Below are 20,395 nucleotides of genomic sequence, written 5' to 3'. Positions count from 1 at the left end.
GAAGTAAATTAATTTATTTCCGCTCATTCTAGCTATAAAACTAATTTGAAGATGCAGGCTTGTATGTATATATGTACATATGTATGCACAATATGTATTTAAATGCACAATAACTATGATGCAAAGAACAGTGATATATTCAGCTACAAAGAAATTTATTCATTTGCACAAGAACCGCATACATAATGCACATGTATATAATTTTTGAACTTAGATGCAATAAAAGATAATTTCTATGGCTTTAATTATTGGATCACTGACTTGATATATTATTCCAACAAATTGCTTCTGATTAAACGTATTAGTCTAAATAAAATTTAATTTGCTATTAAATTTGATTAGCTGTTAGTTGTATAATAATATAATTCAATAATAATTCAAATAACTATAACTATAACTAAAATTTAATTATTTCAATATAAATTAATTTTGTAATAATATTTTATATTAGGCAAATGATAATGCATACCATGCATGCGATCTAAAAAAAATCTATTAAATTTATTAATCTGGAACAATACATATCTATCTAAATAAAGTGCCCAGATGCTTATACTTGCCGAAAAGTTTGCTTCTCGTCACAATGAGAAAGAGATGCATTAACTCACTAACTAAATATAGGGTCACTAAATTTTACAGGAAATATGGTACAGAAGACTACTCAGATTGGTATAAAAATGGACAATGGACGTGAGACCGCGCACTTCTGGGTCAAAACTCATATCGCAGAAACTACTTACCCAAGGTCGACGAAAATTCTGACACTTTCTTGACATCCCAATGTTACAGTATACAAATAGACGAAATCAGTTCTTAACCACATTATTATAATATTATGCGGTATGTTGAGTTTACATATATATCGCTCTAGTCCTCATATCCCATTATATTGAATTTCTGGTTGACTTTTCTCTTAGATACCCTATATTACGTTTTATCTCTCACATATCTCTGAATAGAATAGGTTTGGTTGGGTTAGGTTAAAAGACGGATGTTTGTGTCTCAGGTGATCCCACTTTGACAGATACAGTCTACAGTCCGTTGTGATGCCGAAAACGCCACAGAATGGATGTCCGAGATTCTCAAGTGACGACAAAGCTCCTGTGAGCTTTTTACGAATTTGTTAAGGCTAATAATTTGTATTCGGGACTGCTCAAATGATACTCCGAAGTTCGTCATGTCAAGATGTTTTAGCCGTAGTCTAGCAAAAAAAAAAGAATAATGGCGCAGAAAGTTGCTTGAATTCTCAATACTAAAGTAGCTAGAAGCTATTTATAGTGAGGCCAAGCATTCCTTGACTAGCTTTGAACAAACAGTCACCGAACACATGGGAAGGATTGCCGTTCTGCGAGTGAATGCTTATCTCCCTGACAGAGGTAGCACTTCGCAATATAACTATGTGAGAATATTTCTATCAGCATTAGGCCATACATATTTGTTTCATAAATATCTCGAGTATTGTATAGAGTTAGCTTCAGTTTATTTTCCTAAATAATATTATTTAATTGTATGTTACTTAATAATATATATTATCTTCTATAGAAATCGGACATCGTCTCTCTGCAGAAAAACAATTTAAAGCTTAGCACCTTTTTGGTGAAAACTCTTCTCATCGAAAGATTGATTCATTATGAAAGATTGATGAGCTTTATCTTCACACTTACAATCGGCATCATGGCTTTAGTATACTACTACTTACTTGTTAGACTATAAACTTACCTTCCATGTCACGGTATTCCAAAATATGCTAAGTTAAACTTAATGTAATGAAAACTCATATTTAAGATTCGGAATAGATAATTGTATTATGTATATATTTATTTCATTGCAATGATACATGTCGCACTTAAAACATGACAGCGATTATTTAATATTTATTATAATACATAAAGGTATTAATGTATTCTGCATGTCCTGAGCGGCATACCAATTGCTTTGACATTTCAACAAGATATTCTAGAAGACGCAGCCAATTGTTGCAATCGCCCAACCCGCTTCAATTTCACTTACAAATATTTATTTAATTTGACATTGAATAAGTTTGCGATAATAAATATACATACATACATATACGTATGTGTATAGGCATGATAAAAGCTACATACTTGTACAACTAAGGTTTTCCCACAAGACAATTGCCAACTGATTTATGTATGTACATTTGCTGAGTTTTGCCTTTATTTTGATTGTTTTATATTACAAGTTCAAACAGCCGATGGCCTCAATGACCGATCGCTTTCAAGATAAATGTAATTGTCACTTTTATTCAACAATTACGGCAATTCGCCGGCAATGTCAGTTAGGGTCTTGTCATCATACCATTTGTACTAAAAACTACGAACATACACACACACATATTGCTCGCATTTTTCGTGTGTGTGTGTGTGTGTGCACTTTTTAAACATTTCGGCTAATTTACTTAATTTGTATGTTTTACACGTAAAGTAATAAAAACGCTTGTGATTTCATTAGCATATTACATACATACATGGTTTTTTTCGCATTTTGCTTGTTAATTTCTAAGTGTTTAAGGTTAAATAACTTAATTATTGTGTCAACCGTAGTGCCCCATAATAATACAAGTACGAGTATAAATTAAAATATTGTGAATACAAATAATATTACTTTCTTTATATTTTTATGTCATGACATATTGAGATATATTTTGTGATTATTAAATCAAATATTTTTTACATGTGAACTAATTATATATTTATGTTTACTAATAAAAAACAATAATAATTTTTGTAGCTCAAGTTATGGTAACTCGTGTTTATATTGAATAACAATGTGTGAACTAGGTATTATATTCTATTATATTCTATTATAATTTGATTTTTTATAAAACTAAAACAAAACATTTTCTTGTATTATTTCGTCCCCTCAATATAACAATAGCGTATAATTTTTTTTTTTTGGTTTTGAGAAAATCGAGTTTAAAGTTTTTGTCAAATCAGAAATGAAGGAAATTTTTGAACATGAAATTATACACCATTTTTGCCAATGACATTTTGACCCACTTTGTGGAAGTAGAATTTGACGAAATTTTGAAAAGACATAGAATCAATGATGAAGATTCTAAATATGCAATAAAAAAATAATGGCGTATGAGCACATACGCTATTGTTATATTGAGAGGACGATTTTATTGTTTGCTAGTTATTGGAAAATAGTATTTAAATCATATATTTTATATAAATTACGTTAATTTCAAAACCCCTGATAACGAAAAATTTCAAATTTTTCATTCGCTTGCCGTAATACGAGAGAAAAATTAACTTGTAATTATCTTAGAAATTCCATTTATCATAAAGTGACTCATATCGAACTATATCATACATCGGTTTTAAAACTATTTTTTTGTAAATATTAATAATATATATATTTAATATATTTTCATATAATATACATATTTGACAATTTTAAAAGGTCTGAAATTAATTAAAATTATTATTCTATTTATCTAAATAAATGCTGAAATATGAAAATGAAGGCACAGCAACTTCATTCATCGCTTGATTTTCTTGATTGCTGTGAATTATCACTTCGTAAATTCTTTCAATTAGCTTAAGTATGTGTATATTAATTGATTTTTTTGTTGATGTTATTTTCAAAACCAAGCGTACGACAGTAACATTTAAAGAGGTTCGGATCTTCATGCCAACTAGCATTTTAATTTTGTTTAGAATAATAATAAAGATTCCGATATCCGTTTTGTTTCAATAGTTTCATTCTCAACTAAATATTCATAAATGAATGAAACTAAAATCTTAGATGAATTACCTATCATTTGTGGTAAGGTATAACATATATGCTGTGTATATATAAATCATATTTTGAAATTTAAAATTTCTAACCAAATAATATTGCATTTTTCTTGATTAGATCTTGACTGTTATTTATTTAAATTTATGAAAATTTGTAATCCACATTAATTTTTAAAATTCATCAGATTTTCATATTTATTTATTTTAATAATATCCAAAATTTGCCTGCTTTTGTAATCACAATTAATTAATAAATTTTATGAATTAAATTAATTGTAGGTACTTTTAACCGCTTTCGTAATTACCTCAAATTATTGAACTGACATTGCGATCGTAATTCAAAATAAAAAAATCATCGGTAATGAAATATTGCCCATCATCAGGAGCCAATGCGAATTATGAGAGATTTGAGTAAAATAAAATCAAACATTTTGCTGAAATTGGAATTCATCGCAATAATCACATTCATGTGAAAAAATGACACTGAAAATCTTAACAAATTGTCCACGAACTTCAATAAAATCTCTTATTATTGAAGCGTGGCTTAAACATCTCTTTCTTTCCGAAACGTCGCATTTTTGTCAATAGAACAAACCGTTTGAAATATACTCTTTTCATACTGAATTTTTCGAAAATTCAATTCAAAGAGCTGGTTAGTGTTATACTTTGAAATTTTAAAAACTATTTTTTGACTATAAAACAATTCAAAGTTTGCAAGATCTGATTTGATTTTAACCTATACATAATTGCTACTTTTGAGATAAATTAAAAATACCTATATTCCCTTTAGAGGTTAGATCCTTCATTACTACTTTATTACAGTGTTGGGTGTTGTTTACTCTCAGTATCTTTATCATAAAACCTAGAAATTTACTTGAAATAATCGACGTGTAGTAAATTGAAATTGAACAAAAAATTTAAAGTTACTAAAAAATGAATGATTACATACATATTTCTTTAATTTTAAAATTTTTTTCATTTGACTTAGCTCTTATATATAAAACGTTTGATAACGGTGACTAATTGTTTTATAACTTTAACGTGTTTATGTCTTAGCTTAATAATTATGGACTTTTCGCGGATTTTCTCGGCACCTCAATAGCTCGTTCACTTAGTATCTACTCGTAAGTATATTTAATTTACTGTTTGTATTTTCTGGATTTTAGTGGTAAGAAATTCTTAAACAAAATCTATTTTCTTTATTTGTTTTTTTTTTCTCGCGTAGCATATATAAAATGGATTTTTGCCTATATCACAGATAAACATGCATATGCAACACGCAAATTCAATCTAACATATACACACGTAAATATTAAATATTTATTCATTTATTTATTTAGTTATTTATTTATTTATTACACAGAAATGTCTGGCTTGTAGGCGCGTAGAAAGATACAAAGGTCGGCTTATTGATTTTGGCTACTTTCAAACAGTTTGAAACAATTTTACGCTAACATCGTTTATTTTCTATTTATTAATAAAAAAAGTTGGATTGTTAAAAGTTTACTTAAGACTAATACCCCTGACAGACGGCGGATTAACTTAATCCGGATTAACTTAATCGGGTTTAACTTAATCGGCGTTATCTCAGTTAACTCCGTTTGCTAACTTCCATTTAACCCTCAACATTTTAGAGTGTTAGTGGGAGTTAGTGACATTTTCGCAGCAACATTGTTAAACATGGCCGCTTTTAACCTATTGTGAATGAAAATAAGCAAAACTGATGCATGCAATGAAATAGCTAAATTTTTCTAAAGTGGAAGTTCCAATAATAACGTATTTATGTATATTTATTTTAATAATCATTTAATTTCAATTTAATTGATGTTTTACTAATTGTGCGGCTAACAACCGCAATATTTGCCTTCTATCCAATTTTATTTTACCGAACTGAAAATCATCATTGCCAATCAGCTATTTATGGGAGTTTATTACTCGCTTTGCTGCCGTCTGTCACCTACAAATTTGGAACTTATTAATAACGCAGTTAATAGGGGTTAACTCTGCCGTCTGTCTAGGCTATAAGCTGACGAATTGACGTCGTTACCTTTCTATGGACCGTTCCACGCGGTGCTTTACCACTAATTTATGTAATTTATATATAGTATATACATACAAACACACTTACGCATGTAAGTTTATGGCTACTTCGCTGTTCGCTATCCCTATTCCACTTAATTTCACTTACTCTCAACGGTGCTTCAAGGACGGCGGCGCGAACGCTTGCATACTGTAGTACCGATCCGTATCGTCTTTTGTAACGCTCGTGACATGCTGAAATTGGCATGGCTGCGAGATCTGAGATTTGGGCGGCAGGGGAGCCGGCTTGACACGCTTTTGTTTTAGCTTCTTCTTCTTGCCCGGCATTGAGAGCGCTATATTTTCCGGATCACTCACCAGCTTCTCAATGTGTTGATAGAGTTCGCAAGCCGATTCGGTTGAATCGAAACTGAAGCCAATCAGCTGCTGATGGTTCGTTGAGAGGCACATCGTGTGGAAGGATGGACCGGCGAAACGATAATTGGACAAGTTATCAATGCGATCTGACCAGAGTGCAAACGAGGAGCCGCGTTCAGCCAACACCAGCGTCACGCGCGGAATGGATCGTGCGCGTGAGCTCCCTCGATCATGTAGAACGACTGGTATGCCGGTGAAGACGAGACGCCAGTCACCCTCTTTACCGGTGCCTTCATACAGATTGGCCAACGACGAGCAGACATAAATTTCGGTGCCTAAACCGCCGAAAAAGCTCTCCACTTGACCGCGTTCATAGTCGGAGAGATTTGAATTGCTTGTTGTGTCGATGCTTAGCGTGTCGGCGTCCACATCGGAGCCAACGAAATATGTGTTGTTGTGATTACTTGTTGTGTTGGTGTTGTTCGTCGCTGCAGTGGTGTGTGTGTTTGTGTGCACCGAAGAAGTGTGTGAGTGTGCCGACCAATCGGGATTGATCATCAGCTCGTGCTGTTCGGATGAATTTGTGCCCTCGGAGGACTCGGACGGGGGCGCCGAATCTCCGACGGAACCCAATCGGCGACGTTGCATGTGTGGAAGCTGGAAAGAGGAGAAGAAGGCAAGTACGGAACTCGTTAGTTAAGGTTTCAGAATCGGGGTTTAATAAATAGCAAACAAAATTCTGAACTTTTCTGGACTTTCTTTGGACAGTATATTTTCTATATTCCGAATATTTTGAGAGAAACGCTCAATATTATGTTCCTAGTACTCTATGTATAGCAATAATTTTCCTTTTGAGAATAAGTCTTTATAAAAGCTCAAAAGAGAAATGTCAAAGCAACGCACAAAGCTAAGCTGTAGCCACTTAAAAATAATACTTGCAGTTTAAAGCAATAAAACACCGACTCGAGAACTAAAACCACTTTTTCATTGCCTGGAATTTGTAAGCGCGTTCAGCTGAAAATTATGCAATCGATTTCCGCTCTAAAAACTTCAGCAGCAGCGTGGCGCGTTCGCACTCATGCGCAAGTGTGCGCCACACGTTCATAAATATTTCATAGAGTTGTAACAACTTCTGATTGGAAACGACGTGTATGGGCATAGGCTTTGGCATTTCTATATAAAACTACATATTTCATTACATAATACACCACACACATACATAAATATGTATACATATAAATCAAATAGGAGAAAGGAAACTTTTTTAAATTTAAACTAGATCTAACTCAAAATAAATAAAATCTGTAAAACTGCAGCCGCACAGATTCCCCAAACGAATATTTATTTCAGTTGCAAAGCCAATAGCAGAGCTTTGAAATCTTCTCTGTGTAAATGTATTTCGATTTTTATCAAGGCCAAAATCGAATTTTCAAAATTTAATCGAAATACCAATAGAGTAAAGCCAACCTGTATTCAATGACAATATTTGTATTTGTTTTTGGTTTATTTTGTTATTGCCTTTTTTTAGCAATTTTCTATTAAAAATGCAACGAAAGGAAATGCAGCTTGGTCATATTTGTTTCCTTTTTGTTCAGTTTAAATGTCACCTGCATGAATGCACCAAGAAAATGTTTTGCAATTTGCTTCCCATAATGAAATTTCCGTTAGTGTTGGAAATAGGAAATACTTCAATTCCAAAACACACACGTACTGCATGTCATAGAATGGTTTTAAGCTAAATTATTGCCTTTTTCAAAGTTTTGAGAAATGTGCACCGATGTGTATGAAGAAGGCTACAAAATACATTTAATATTTAGATAAAACATTCAATGGGCACATGTTTAAAAAGAATATCGATACATTTAATACGTTAGATTATTTGTTGGTTATTTTGTTATTTGAAATTACGACATATATTACTAAATCTTTTTGTCGATATTAAACCATGTTTTAATTAATTCCAACAATTAGTTTGGGATCTGGTGCATTTTTTTCTGAACTCGATTTAACCAACTGAGAAGTATTTACACATATTTTTTATGGAAATACTTTTCTGCGCAGGGGTATTGTTACAGATTTCGTGACCACAAAGATGTATGTTCCCATTTATCCCTATCGATAGCTTAAATTTTTTTATATAATTACTATTTTTCCTTTTTCTATGTTTTTTATACTCTCTGTCCAGAATTTAAGAGTTTTATTTGTGTAATGGTTAGTTCAGTAGGATCTCAAATAGAGAGCTAACTATCTTCTGCTTAATAGAATATATAAATAATTGATTTTTCCAAAAAATGGAGCAAAAATTAATATACCTAAATTTCATCAAGCGATATTCCATCATCTATTAGATCTTCCAATAAAAGAATAAATGTTTGGAAAGTAATCAAAATATAGCTTAGCATTACCCTATACGGGACACGGGAAATCTTTTTCTTCTGGGTATTGGACCAAATAAAAATTTTCTTAGCGATCGAGTCATAAGTAAAAAAAGTATTTGCTCCGTCTTTTCCAACTTTAGCCTTTAAAACATCTGTCATATAAGCATGACTTGATTCAATTACACACCATTGAACTAAGAAGAAAATTTAGATTTTATCTATAAATTGGATTTTTTAGTAGCTATATCCTGTAATTAATTACAATATTTTTAAAAAGTTGAATCCAAATATTTCGATTTTGGAGGCTAAATAGGAGAATACAATTTTTTACTAATGACAAAATCTCCAGGAAAAAAATATTGTTTGGCCCAATACCCGGTCGAGTGTTGGACAGTGTAATGAATAAAGTAATTTTCATCAATGTAATTTAATATAGTATTTGTAGGATATTGAGATAAATCTTATTGAAACTAAGCAATTATTTTATATCTGGGATAAATTAATTCACACAAAAATATGTAAGGTATCAATTTTATCTAAAACAGTAACTGAACGTCCTTATATGCTGACAGTATCAAAATTTTCATACTGAAGAACCACTTCTCCCCATTTTAAGCTATCATCAATTATATCGGTTATATATAAGTATACTATTTTTTTTATAAGGAAAATTCTTGAAAATCTATATTTTTATTTAAAGAGAATACAATTAAATATTAAAGCTGCCTTAACCTATTTTTCTACCATTTCATATTTTTGCAGGTATTTACATAATACATACTACATAAATTGGTATGCGGTTATATATGTACTACGTATATAAATATATAAGCAAGTACACGAAAACGAAAGAGGCGAATTCGTACCGGAAGTAAAACGAGACGATGCGTAAATAACAAAAATCCGAGAGACATACACATACAGGTGCAATGCATATTCCTCTAAGTAATATGTAAATTTGGGCTTTCAATGTTTCAATGTACTACGAAAAAAACACTTGTGTACATATATATTTGAAAATTAGCATATTAACATATAGAGAGTTCTTTCTTTTGACCCATTTCTCTTAAATTAAAGTGTAGAAAATCAAATTAAAACTCACAAACCGTTTATTTGTTGTTTTTTATATGTATATACATTTAAGTTCATCCCTTTTCAATTTAGCTTAAAGCGTGTACTACATACTAGTTGTTATCTTTTGGTAATTAATTTAGTCAAGATGCTTATTTTTTGTTTCATGGCTCTCACACTCGGTTCTACCTTCCAACATTTACTCACAACTGTCTCCCCACTGCTCTCTGAAAGTGCTTATAAGAGAGTTTGTATAAAAATTCATAATGTTATATGTAAATAGATCTCCTGTACATGTTGATATGTATATATGTATATAAATAACCCAGCAGTAATAATTTTCAATGCAAGTCCGTTTATAAGCTGATCTTCCTAATGTAATATCTGGTTTGTCATGAACAATTTGGCAATGTAGATTGAAGTCGATCTGAATCGTTTACTTTACAATTTGATCATTTACTTTACAATTTAAAGTAAGTACTAGTGAAGATATTAGAACAGAACTTTGAACAAATACATCATTTATTGTATGGAATCGTGTTGTAAATCTGACCATATGTTTTCAAGGCTCCTATATTGAACATGAGGACCTCACAGCTTCGAATAAATTTTTTACCGAAAATATAGAAAAATCTCTCAGATATTTACATATGCCGAATATGGGTGTCAAAATGTGTGTTATACTAATAAAAGTAAATAAATGAATTGTGAGAGTATAAAATGTTCGGTTACACCCGAACATAGCCCTTCCTTACTTGTTATATTATGGTAACGTATTAACACACACCCCACCACCCGCAACACATACTCACACATGCATTTGTTACAGTTCGAGCCATTAATTCTGTGTTTATTCAACGTTTCGTCCTTTTTCACATTTTCCGCCCAAAATTATTCCCTTTGTTTTATAGGTTTTTGCGAGTCTTTTCATTGCATCGCCCAGAGCACTTGGTGTAATAAATGTGTGTCGCTTATTTCATCTTCTGAAATATTTGTGTTCATGCATCCCACAAGCGTGTCGCTGTGAGTATATTAAATTTGCTACTGAAATTTAATTTTTGCGCAATGGACTGTCTTACGAACGAGTGTGTATGTATTAGTAAGTATCTTTAAATGCCATAAATTGTTACTAAGGAAGGAAAACAATTTATGCAAAGTTACATTTTTCAATTTACTCTAGGAAAAAAATTAAATCCTCTTTAAGTCGGTAGCTGTGCAATATCGTTGTACAAAAACCCTCTCAGGTAAAGTTCATTCATTGTTTAAATATGGATAATACTTTATTTGTTTCTTTACCGACAAGTAATTGTTTGAAATAGAAGAAAAAAGACTCTCCAAGTTTTAACATTAATAACTTGGAGATCTGTAAAGCAGAAAGTGTGACCTTATTTATTAGATAAATGGATACGAACAGAGGTATAGATAATACCTTGTGAATGCGAGACAGTGGCTAACACCTTTCCGGGATATGGGACAGTCTTTGCCTTCTTCGCAGCAGGTTCGCCGAGTTTAGTCCAGTATTTGGACTTGTCTCTGAGCCGAGCGATCAAGTCAATCAGGAGCGCTATCTTGTTGAGCATAGATTATTTTATTTAAGGATTTTTTTAAAGGATGTGTCATTTATTTGTTGTTGTAAATTAAGAATATATCATTTATACTGTTCACAAACAAAATAATATAAAATGAATGTATTATACAAATGGCGCATAGCGTAGGTGCACACACCATATAAAATTTGCTAGAATTTATATATAAAATCGTGAATAAAAACAAAAGCAACCGCAGTTTTCATGTCGATCATTAATAATTTATGATGACTGTAAACGCAGTACTTGTTATGTGGTGACGTCAATAAGTAACGGATATATCAGAGCAACTGAAACCAATAAATATATTTCCTTGGTTTGGTTTTAATTTTGATATTAAAAATTCGCTCTGTTGGGCATTGAAAATTGCATTTGAATAAGCTTTAAATGTAATTGTTAACTTATTTTTAGCAAGTAATGAATACATACTTGGGATGGTATTCAACAGCACTCATTATTTAATAATTCAACAAATTACTTTCATAATTGTTCAAGAAAGCAACACGATTGGAATTCATTGCTTTTATAGTATACTTGGACTTATGACAATGGATGATTCACATCGATAAAGCAGTATCAAGTCTATTGCCAAAGTTTTGAATTGGAAGACGTTTATTATATTATACAATTTGATTTAATATATTGCATGCCACTAGCTTATTCAGAATCGACTTGTTTGAGTTGTGACACTATTCATGTTTTCAACTTTATTCAATATATCCGATCTCACCCATTTCCACTCTTCTATGGAATGGAAAAATAATATTTTTCACCGCGTTATGGTATGGATTTGCAATTAAAAATACAACATCATTAACACAAAATCGCCTCCAAACCCATATTTTCTAGTAAAAATTAAAAATGATATCCACCATTTTTTTATTATTTCATCAAAATACTCGTAAATGTATAGTAGAAAATTATGCCATTTTACTAAATTTTTCGTAAAACATTATGTCAATATTCAATATGCTAACGATTTAATTCCAAGAGAAAGAATTTTTTAGTTATTTATTGATTCTGTACAAAAAATAACTGCCTATGTCTTCCATATATACAAATAAACATAAATAATGAAGATATCATTCTGATTTATACTCGTATTTTATTTTATGAAACACTCATAACTGTTGCTGGTCATTCAAAATGCAACACCCTGTCCATCAATTAACCACAACACATTACTTATTGAAAAAACCAGTTCGGTGGATAAACGAATACGACGCATTTTGATAAGCGCGCAAGTTCAATGTCAATGCGAAATAGAAACAATGAAACAATTAATACTGAGGGGAAATGACCGAGTGCCACATGGCGTATGAGTGATATCGACGAAACAGAAATAGAAAGTGCTGGATGTGTGTGCGTTTCTATTTATGCTGCTGTGTGTGTATTATACATGTACTGCGTTATTTTTACGCTGCGAAGCGTGTAATTGACAATTTTCCACATGATTATTTTACGAAAGAAAACAATTACTAACAGTGTTGGCAGCATAAACAAAACGGTATTTCTTTGCATTTTTATTAAAATTTATTTTTGCTTTTTCAAAACTCTTTTATACGATTTGAATGCTTACTAATTAAATTCTAAATTGATTGCGCTTTGCATTCATAGATTTTAGCTTAAAATTTAGTATTTAGCATTTGCACACACTCGTATGTACATACATATATATGTATGTATTAAGTACAGAGCTACACGAGTGACGTGCGCATTTAATTAAATGCACAAATTCCTCGCATTCACTCATTTAAGCGCTGTTTAGCCGCACAGAGAGCATAATCATGAGCTATTATTGCTGGTGTAACCGCTAATCAGAAAACCGCAATGATAATACAACACACAACACCACTTGCATACATATACACCAAACACACTGACATACACACACTCACATAAATTATACCATATATAGCGAAATCAGACATCCACAATACATTTACACAAATTTCGCTTAAAGTCGCGACCAGCGCCAGCTAAAATTGCAGCCTATTCCCTTCCAGCGATTTATGTGTGTCTGGGCACCATACCCACTCGATGCCGATTTGGCCACAAAAGCAAATTAACCTAAATTAATTAAATCAACAAATCGATGAAGTGTGCGCGTGTAGCGAGATGCAAAGCGAGCTCGACTGGCCGAATGTGGTTTGAGGATGATTACGAATCGGAGCGAAGCTTCCAAAGCCTTCAAAGCGCCCATCGACGGTGCTGTGAATTGAAGTGTAGCCACAAAAGTGTGCAACTCCAACTTTAGCGGGCGCACGAGCGAGTGCGAGGCACCGCAGTTATGGCAAAATAGCAATAACAACAACCACGACCAGTTAGCAACGAAGCAGAACAATGTTCCATGTTCGTAAAGCGAATTACAAAGCCAAAAAACAGCTCCTTCAATCGTCACAATTGTTCCCCCCTAACAACTTGTTGTAAAGTTTATCGATAAAACTCCGAACCATAAACGTGAACCATGAACAAATAAAAATAAAAACAAGTAAGGAAGGGCTAAGTTCGGGTATAACCGAACATTTTATACTCTCGCAATTTATTTATTTAACTTAATTAATATTATATAATACACAATTTGACCCACATATGGGTTATATATACAATATAATATATAATAATATATAATAAAAGTCCATTGAAAGTTGGAAACCATAATATTAGGTTAGAAGCACCGAGGTCCTCGTGTTCGATATATGGGGCCTTAAAAACCTATGGTCCGATTTCGGCGATTTTTTGAATGGGGCTGCCACACTATTAACATAGTATTTGTGCAAAGTTCTGCACCGATATCTTCACTAGTACTTACTTTATATATTGTAAGGTAAACGATTCAGATTGTCTTCAAAGTTCTGGTATATAGGAAGTAGGCGTGGTTGTGAAGCGATTTCGCCTATTTTCACAACATATCATTGAGATGTAAGGCAACTATTATAAACCAAGTTTCATTGAAATCGGTCGAGTAGTTCCTGAGATATGGTTTTTGACCCATAAGTGGGCGACGCCACGCATATTTTCCATTTTGTAAAAAAATCTGAGTGCAGCTTCCATCTGCCATTCCTTATGTGAAATTTAGTGTTTCTGACGTTTTTCGTTAGTGAGTTAACGCACGTTTAGTAAATTTCAACTTAACCTTTGTATGGGAGGGGGGCGTGGTTATTATCCGATTTCCGTCATTTTCGGAATGTATAAGGAAATGGCTAAAAAAAACGACTGCAGAAAGTTTGGTTCATATAGCTCTATTGGTTTGCGAGATATATACAAAAAACCGATTTGGGGGCGGGGCCACGCCCACTTCCCCAAAAAAATTACATCCACATATGCCCCCTCATAGTGCGATCCTTCATACCAAATTTTATTTCCATAGCTTTATTTATGGCTTAGTTATGGCACTTTATGTGTTTTCGGTTTTCGCCATTTTGTGGGCGTTGCAGTAGTCCGATTTTGCTCATTTTCGAAAGCAACCTTCCTATGGTGCCAAGAAATAAGTGTGCCAAATTTCATCAAAATGTCTTAATTTTTACTCAAGTTACAGCTTGCACAGACGGACGGACGGACAGACAGACATTCGGATTTGAACTCCACTCTTCACCCTGATCACCTTGGTATATATAACTCTATATCTAACTCGTTTAGTTTTGGGTGTTACAAACAACCGTTATGTGAACAAAACTATAATAGTCTCTTAGCAACTTTGTTGCTAGCAACTTTGTTGCGAGAGTATAAAAACACACCCACACACACAAAAAAGGAATAATTGAGTAAATAGGTTGAGTTCACAAACACGAAAAGTAGAAACAACGCAAAGTTTGGAAAATTGCGCGCAATTATGTATAAAATTCGATGAAACTCGAAATCATTTCACATACGTAAGGTAGGGCTACTTTCGGCCGGGGTGTTGCTTTCTATTCTAATTTTTTTGCAAAGAATAGCCCGATTACTTAGTTCCTTTACGATAATTTAAGTCTTATTCCAAATCTTAACTTTAAAGTATTCTTATCATTTGCAAGTTTATCCGATTCTTCTTCTTCTTAACTAGCGTAGACACCGTTTACGTGGTTATAGCCGATTTTACAACAGCGCGTTATTCGTTCTTCACTCCAATTTGTTAATTCCAAAAGCAGTGAGGTCCTTCTCCATCGAGTCTTTCCAACGGAGTGGAAGTCTTCTTCGGCTTCCACCAGCTGCATCGAACACTTTCAAAGTTGGAGCGCTTTCGTCGATTCGAACAACATGACCTAGCTGTATTTATATTATTCGATTCTAGCTTTTTCAAATTTTGAAGGGTACGGTTCACATCACTTTTCAAAAACTGTCTATGTCGTTGAGTAAATCGCTTTATAGAACTATAGTTTTTAATCTCATTTGAATAGTGTATTTTAAAAAATAAAAATATATTTTGATTTGTAGGCGTGGCCAAGATCTGACATCATCAAACCACACACATTGCATCCAAATGATGATTGAATATTCACTTCAGTTCTCAATGTTATGGATACAATTTGATTTTGATATACTAATACATTTTTATTTGAAATATGGAAAAATAATGCAATACTAAACATTTTGGATTCAAGTTAAGGGATTTTCAATTTCAAGTCCAACGACGTAGCTACCATCATTGCCATAAGGATACATCCATAGGTCATTTGCCCTCATGACCAAATGAATGCCTGGCAACACAAAAAGTTTGCTTTAACGACCGCACTTCGTACCGTCTCTCTGCCTCTAGCGCAACTGTCTGCCTGCCAATTCCAGACACCACCATCGAAGTGCGCGTAAACAATTACAACAATTCAAGGCTACTCATCGACGTACGATGTACGTGCGCTCGAACGCGTTCATTCGTATCGATAAATAATTGACACATATTTGCTCTATGGGCAGCGAGGACGAGGATAATGATTATGACGCGTTTGAAAAATGGTCCGTAAATAGGTGTTTGCCATCGTTAATACTTTTTGTTTGAATTATACGAAGTGTGTTCACCTATAAGCGACGTAAATGAAGCATTATTTCCATCATTTATTTTTTTAGATTAAATTAATAAATTGTACAAAATGTGCGCAATAAATGAATTGAGTCAGGGGAGATTTAATAAGTATATCGGATATTATATTAAGTGGCTGAAATTTGGATTATATGCCTTCTAGGAAGTAATTTTGGTTAAGTGCCAGTCTTCAATTTGATCCATTATGATTTTTATGGTATCATTATTGAAATAAACTTTCCAATATCCTTATGCGATGTACAGTTAAAAAATAGTATAGAAATTCGTAGTATTTTCTTTCGTATGGATTCATTTTTCAAGAGAGGTACTCAAGGATACTCATCGCCGGGTACTTGTGTAGGAAACATCCAATACTTTAAAGTAAAGTTCTTGTTATATATATACAAAAATATAAAAATTACATTGTAAAATGGTAATTGAAATTCCTTTAATCACATATACATAGTTTGCTAAATGCACCCATAGTGAATACAAGTCGTCCACCTATAGGACATATTTATGGTTCTGGTATTTTGTGAATACCATATCGAAATAAACTAAATGCGATGGTAAATCAAATGTTTAGTAATATTTCGCCCAAAGCATCACATATCAGATAGGTCCTTGGCATTTCTCGAAAATTCATGAAAATAACCATACATAGAACCTAAAAACAGCACTCTTTGCAAAAATTTCTGATTTAGAATGTTTTTGCTGAGCAATCTGCGTCAGTAAACTATGCCGTGACCTATATTTATGCGAATTTGATCAATAATATGGCTGGTGTCATAGAAATTTTGTTACATTTTATAAGAAAACATGTTACCGCCAAATCAACAGAGGCAAGACATGTTCGCTATTTATAAGTGTAGGGAGGAAAAGAGAGATTGTATTGCTGGCCAACATATCAACATATAGCTAATTTTTAACTCTTTTAATCAATCTTGAAAGATACCCTTTAAGATCTTTGTCATAGACGGCAACGACTTTTCTAGTTCCCTTCAACAGAATTTTATGAACATACTATACATATCATTACTATATTTTACGAGTGAAATGGAGTGAACGAGAATCCAAATGTCATTTTTTTCTATTATCTAATATATAAAATTCCCGTGTCACGGTGTACGTTATTGAACTCCTCTGAAACCGTTCGACCGATTTTCGTGATTCTTAGCGTGCATATCGGCTAGGGTGGAGAATCGGACAACATCTATTTTTCATCCTCCTAAAAGTTAAGGGTGGTCCACCCCTAAATTTTTTTAACTTTCCGCGAAGAAAATTAAAAATTTTCTAAAATCGGGAAGTTATTGGTTGTTGAAGTTCAAACCGATCTGGCTAATTTTACTCTTAAAATATTCGTGGAAGGCCAGAAAAAGATTAGAAAGTGAGTAAATATAGAAAAATTGCGAGGAAGATAATAATAAGAGAATTTTATTCGAGTTGACAAGAAAAATATAAAAAGAGAAAACAAAAAAATAATATTTTGAAGGTTATCATTGTTGCTTTGTAATATATTTTTGTTATTGTTTAATTGTATAAGGTTGTGTCGATAGCCCAAAAAAATTTGTAAAAAATAAGGAAAGGCTAAGTTCACGTCCAACCGAACATTTTACACTCTCGCAATTTATTGATGTAATTTTATTAAGATAACACACAATATGACCTATATACTCGGCATAAAGTCCAATAGAAACTTATCATATATAGTATATGAGGGCTGATGTAATTCCAGAACCAATTTCACTCATTTTCACCAAGGCTCCAAGGCTCCAAGCTTTCCAAGGTTAACGGGAATAGGCACATGTTAGTAGGCAAACAAACGGCACATTCGGCCTTGAAATTACTCCTAAATTGCAAATGAACGAAACACCAGTCGGCAAAATCGCCCAAAATAGCTCTATAACGAAGATTTTCCAAATATTCAAGAAGTCGCTGGAGGTACTGCACAGGACTTTAAAAGATCTTGATTGTCGATAAACGTTTTTGGTGGAGCCAGGATTCTGTTAACAGGTGATTTACACCAGACTCTTCCAATTATTCCTGGATCAACTGTTACAGACGGGATAATCGCATGCCGAAAGTCATTTAATTTATAGCGACACATAAAGTATCGCCAATTAACAACTAACATATGAGTGCTTTTGCAACAATATCAAATTGCGATTGTAGAAGCAGTTGGAAATAGTAGGGTCGCAGTTGACACCTCGATGGATTAATAGCATTTCCAACAGATTTCTGTCACTTCATTGACTCGAAAGATAAGTTTTCCTGAAATGAAACCTCAAAATGATAACCATAAATGACTGATTGAATGACCTATATTGGTGGTAAAAAAAAGATATCGATGATCTTAATGCGACAATTTAGAATTTCGGTCCAGGACCAACGTAATTTAATGTATACCTTAGCCACAACAACGTGTGGACGGGTCTGCTAGTGTTGATATATTATACTACATGCCCATTAAACGCAACACAATTTTTAGTTGTATTGATTGCTTAATTCTTCTGTAGCAGCCGCTAAGGTTAGACGTGTATTAATTAGTGAATTCCTCGCCAAAACCAATACTTTAACGATGCCCCAGCCACTATATTCGCTAGGTATGACTCCGTGAGACTTTTTCCTATTTTCAAACATGAATAGAACCTTAAAAGGCCGTCGTTTTACAAGCATATATAGAGAAATCGAATGAGGACTAATTTAAAGACAAAATCGTTAACTAATATGTTTTTCAAAAAACGAAAATTATTGTTATTTTTTAACACATTTCGAATATACATAGATCTCTTTTAATAATATCAATTCAATGTTCCCAACAATGTAATATTCTCCCTCAGTTTGCAGCATAGACTGTACTGTGCAGAACCTTTCAGTTGGTCTCGCATTTTGCAATTTTGGGCTTTCTTTGCTTTTTTTTTATACCCTTATCATCACTTGAAAATACACACAACTGTACACACTAGCCATTCTTCTTAATGCTTTGGTTGGCTAAATGGCATGTAATTGTTGCAACTATGGCAGCAATTGGTGAACGCCATTGTTCCAGTATCAGCAACAAATTGTCGCAACTGACTTCGTCTCTTAATAACTGTAATTGAAGTTGATAATGGAGAACTACATGGGCAGTCAGGCATTGGAGAGTGGCGCAGCCATGACTGTCTAGTGTTTTTTTAGTTATTTGTTCTGATTATTGTGTGCTTTTGTGGTTTGGTGAGCAAGGTCAGTCAATTGTGACCGAAAGCATAGCTAACATACACAGGCGGCATTGCAGTGCCACTGAGGCCCAACAGGGCGGCCAGATAAGGTCAACTCAGCAGTGCAAGTAGCAATTTGTAAGCGTTGTACACAAAGACCGTTTTCACAACAGAACTGCAGGCAGTCCATGGAAACCCATAGTTTGCATTCATTCAACTGTCGTACACACTCGCCTGCATTGCCGGTTGCCCGCTTTCTCTCTATCACTTGTTTGCGCGCATGCCTGTCTGTCATCGTTTGTCGCTTCGGCAATTTTGACAGACACCAAGTCAAATATACACTCCTAAAGGCATATACACACATGTAGACATCCACATATGAATTTACATAGTTCGTCTGTGCCTCGGAGTCCAGCCTGTCGCGGACGTTTCGGTTTTGTGCTCTTCGACCATGGCAGTGACACATTTTCCGACGACGACATGTCGAATTAATTTCTTGTTTCCTCTCCGTTCTGACCATTCGGGACGTACGTTTCAGTTTGTTGCTAACAAAACGTTTATCGTATTATTGCTGTTGTTGTACTATTGTTATTTTTCGGTTATAAAAACAATGCACAACTTGCTGATAGCCACGATTTTCGACAAATCTCTCATGTGTTGCGCAATAAAAATGCACAGCATTTTCAAATACAAACGTAGAGCCGGAGCTTTACATACAAAATTCAGCATTTAAACCCTCAATTAAGTTGTTAGCGAAAAAGTCACACAAATGTTTTATAGAAAGAATCACACAACAACAAATTTTACAATGTCCTTTATTAGTTTTGAAAATGTTAAATATTATTTTAAAAATACTACAGTAAAAATGTGGGATGTTATACGTGTTGTTGACATACAATGTTTGGTCGCTAGGATTTTTTTCGATTTTTAGTCGTTTTCGATTCGCCACTTTTTTGATGGATACCATTTTTTAATATTGACTGTCCATTCGGCTGTCAATACGATA

At 33.3% G+C, this 20,395-nt stretch overlaps 1 protein-coding gene across 2 annotated transcripts in view; it reads right to left on the bottom strand.

Moving 5' to 3' along the window:
• Nucleotides 1-1,779: 1,779 nt before the first annotated feature.
• LOC105215318 (hypothetical protein) overlaps nt 1,780-20,395 on the bottom strand; it is a 114,688-nt gene continuing 96,072 nt past the window's right edge. For both annotated transcript variants that reach the window (XM_011189153.3, XM_011189154.3), the window contains one exon: nt 1,780-6,821. In XM_011189153.3, the coding sequence (XP_011187455.1) occupies nt 5,958-6,821 (864 nt within the window). In that variant the 3' untranslated portion in view covers nt 1,780-5,957. The remainder of the gene's footprint in view (nt 6,822-20,395) is intronic.

This window comes from Zeugodacus cucurbitae, chromosome 3 (genome assembly GCF_028554725.1).
Source record: "Zeugodacus cucurbitae isolate PBARC_wt_2022May chromosome 3, idZeuCucr1.2, whole genome shotgun sequence".
Classification (NCBI taxonomy): domain Eukaryota; kingdom Metazoa; phylum Arthropoda; class Insecta; order Diptera; family Tephritidae; genus Zeugodacus; species Zeugodacus cucurbitae.
Note: the sequence above shows the minus strand (reverse complement) of the source record. Positions and strands in the feature narration are given on the sequence as shown.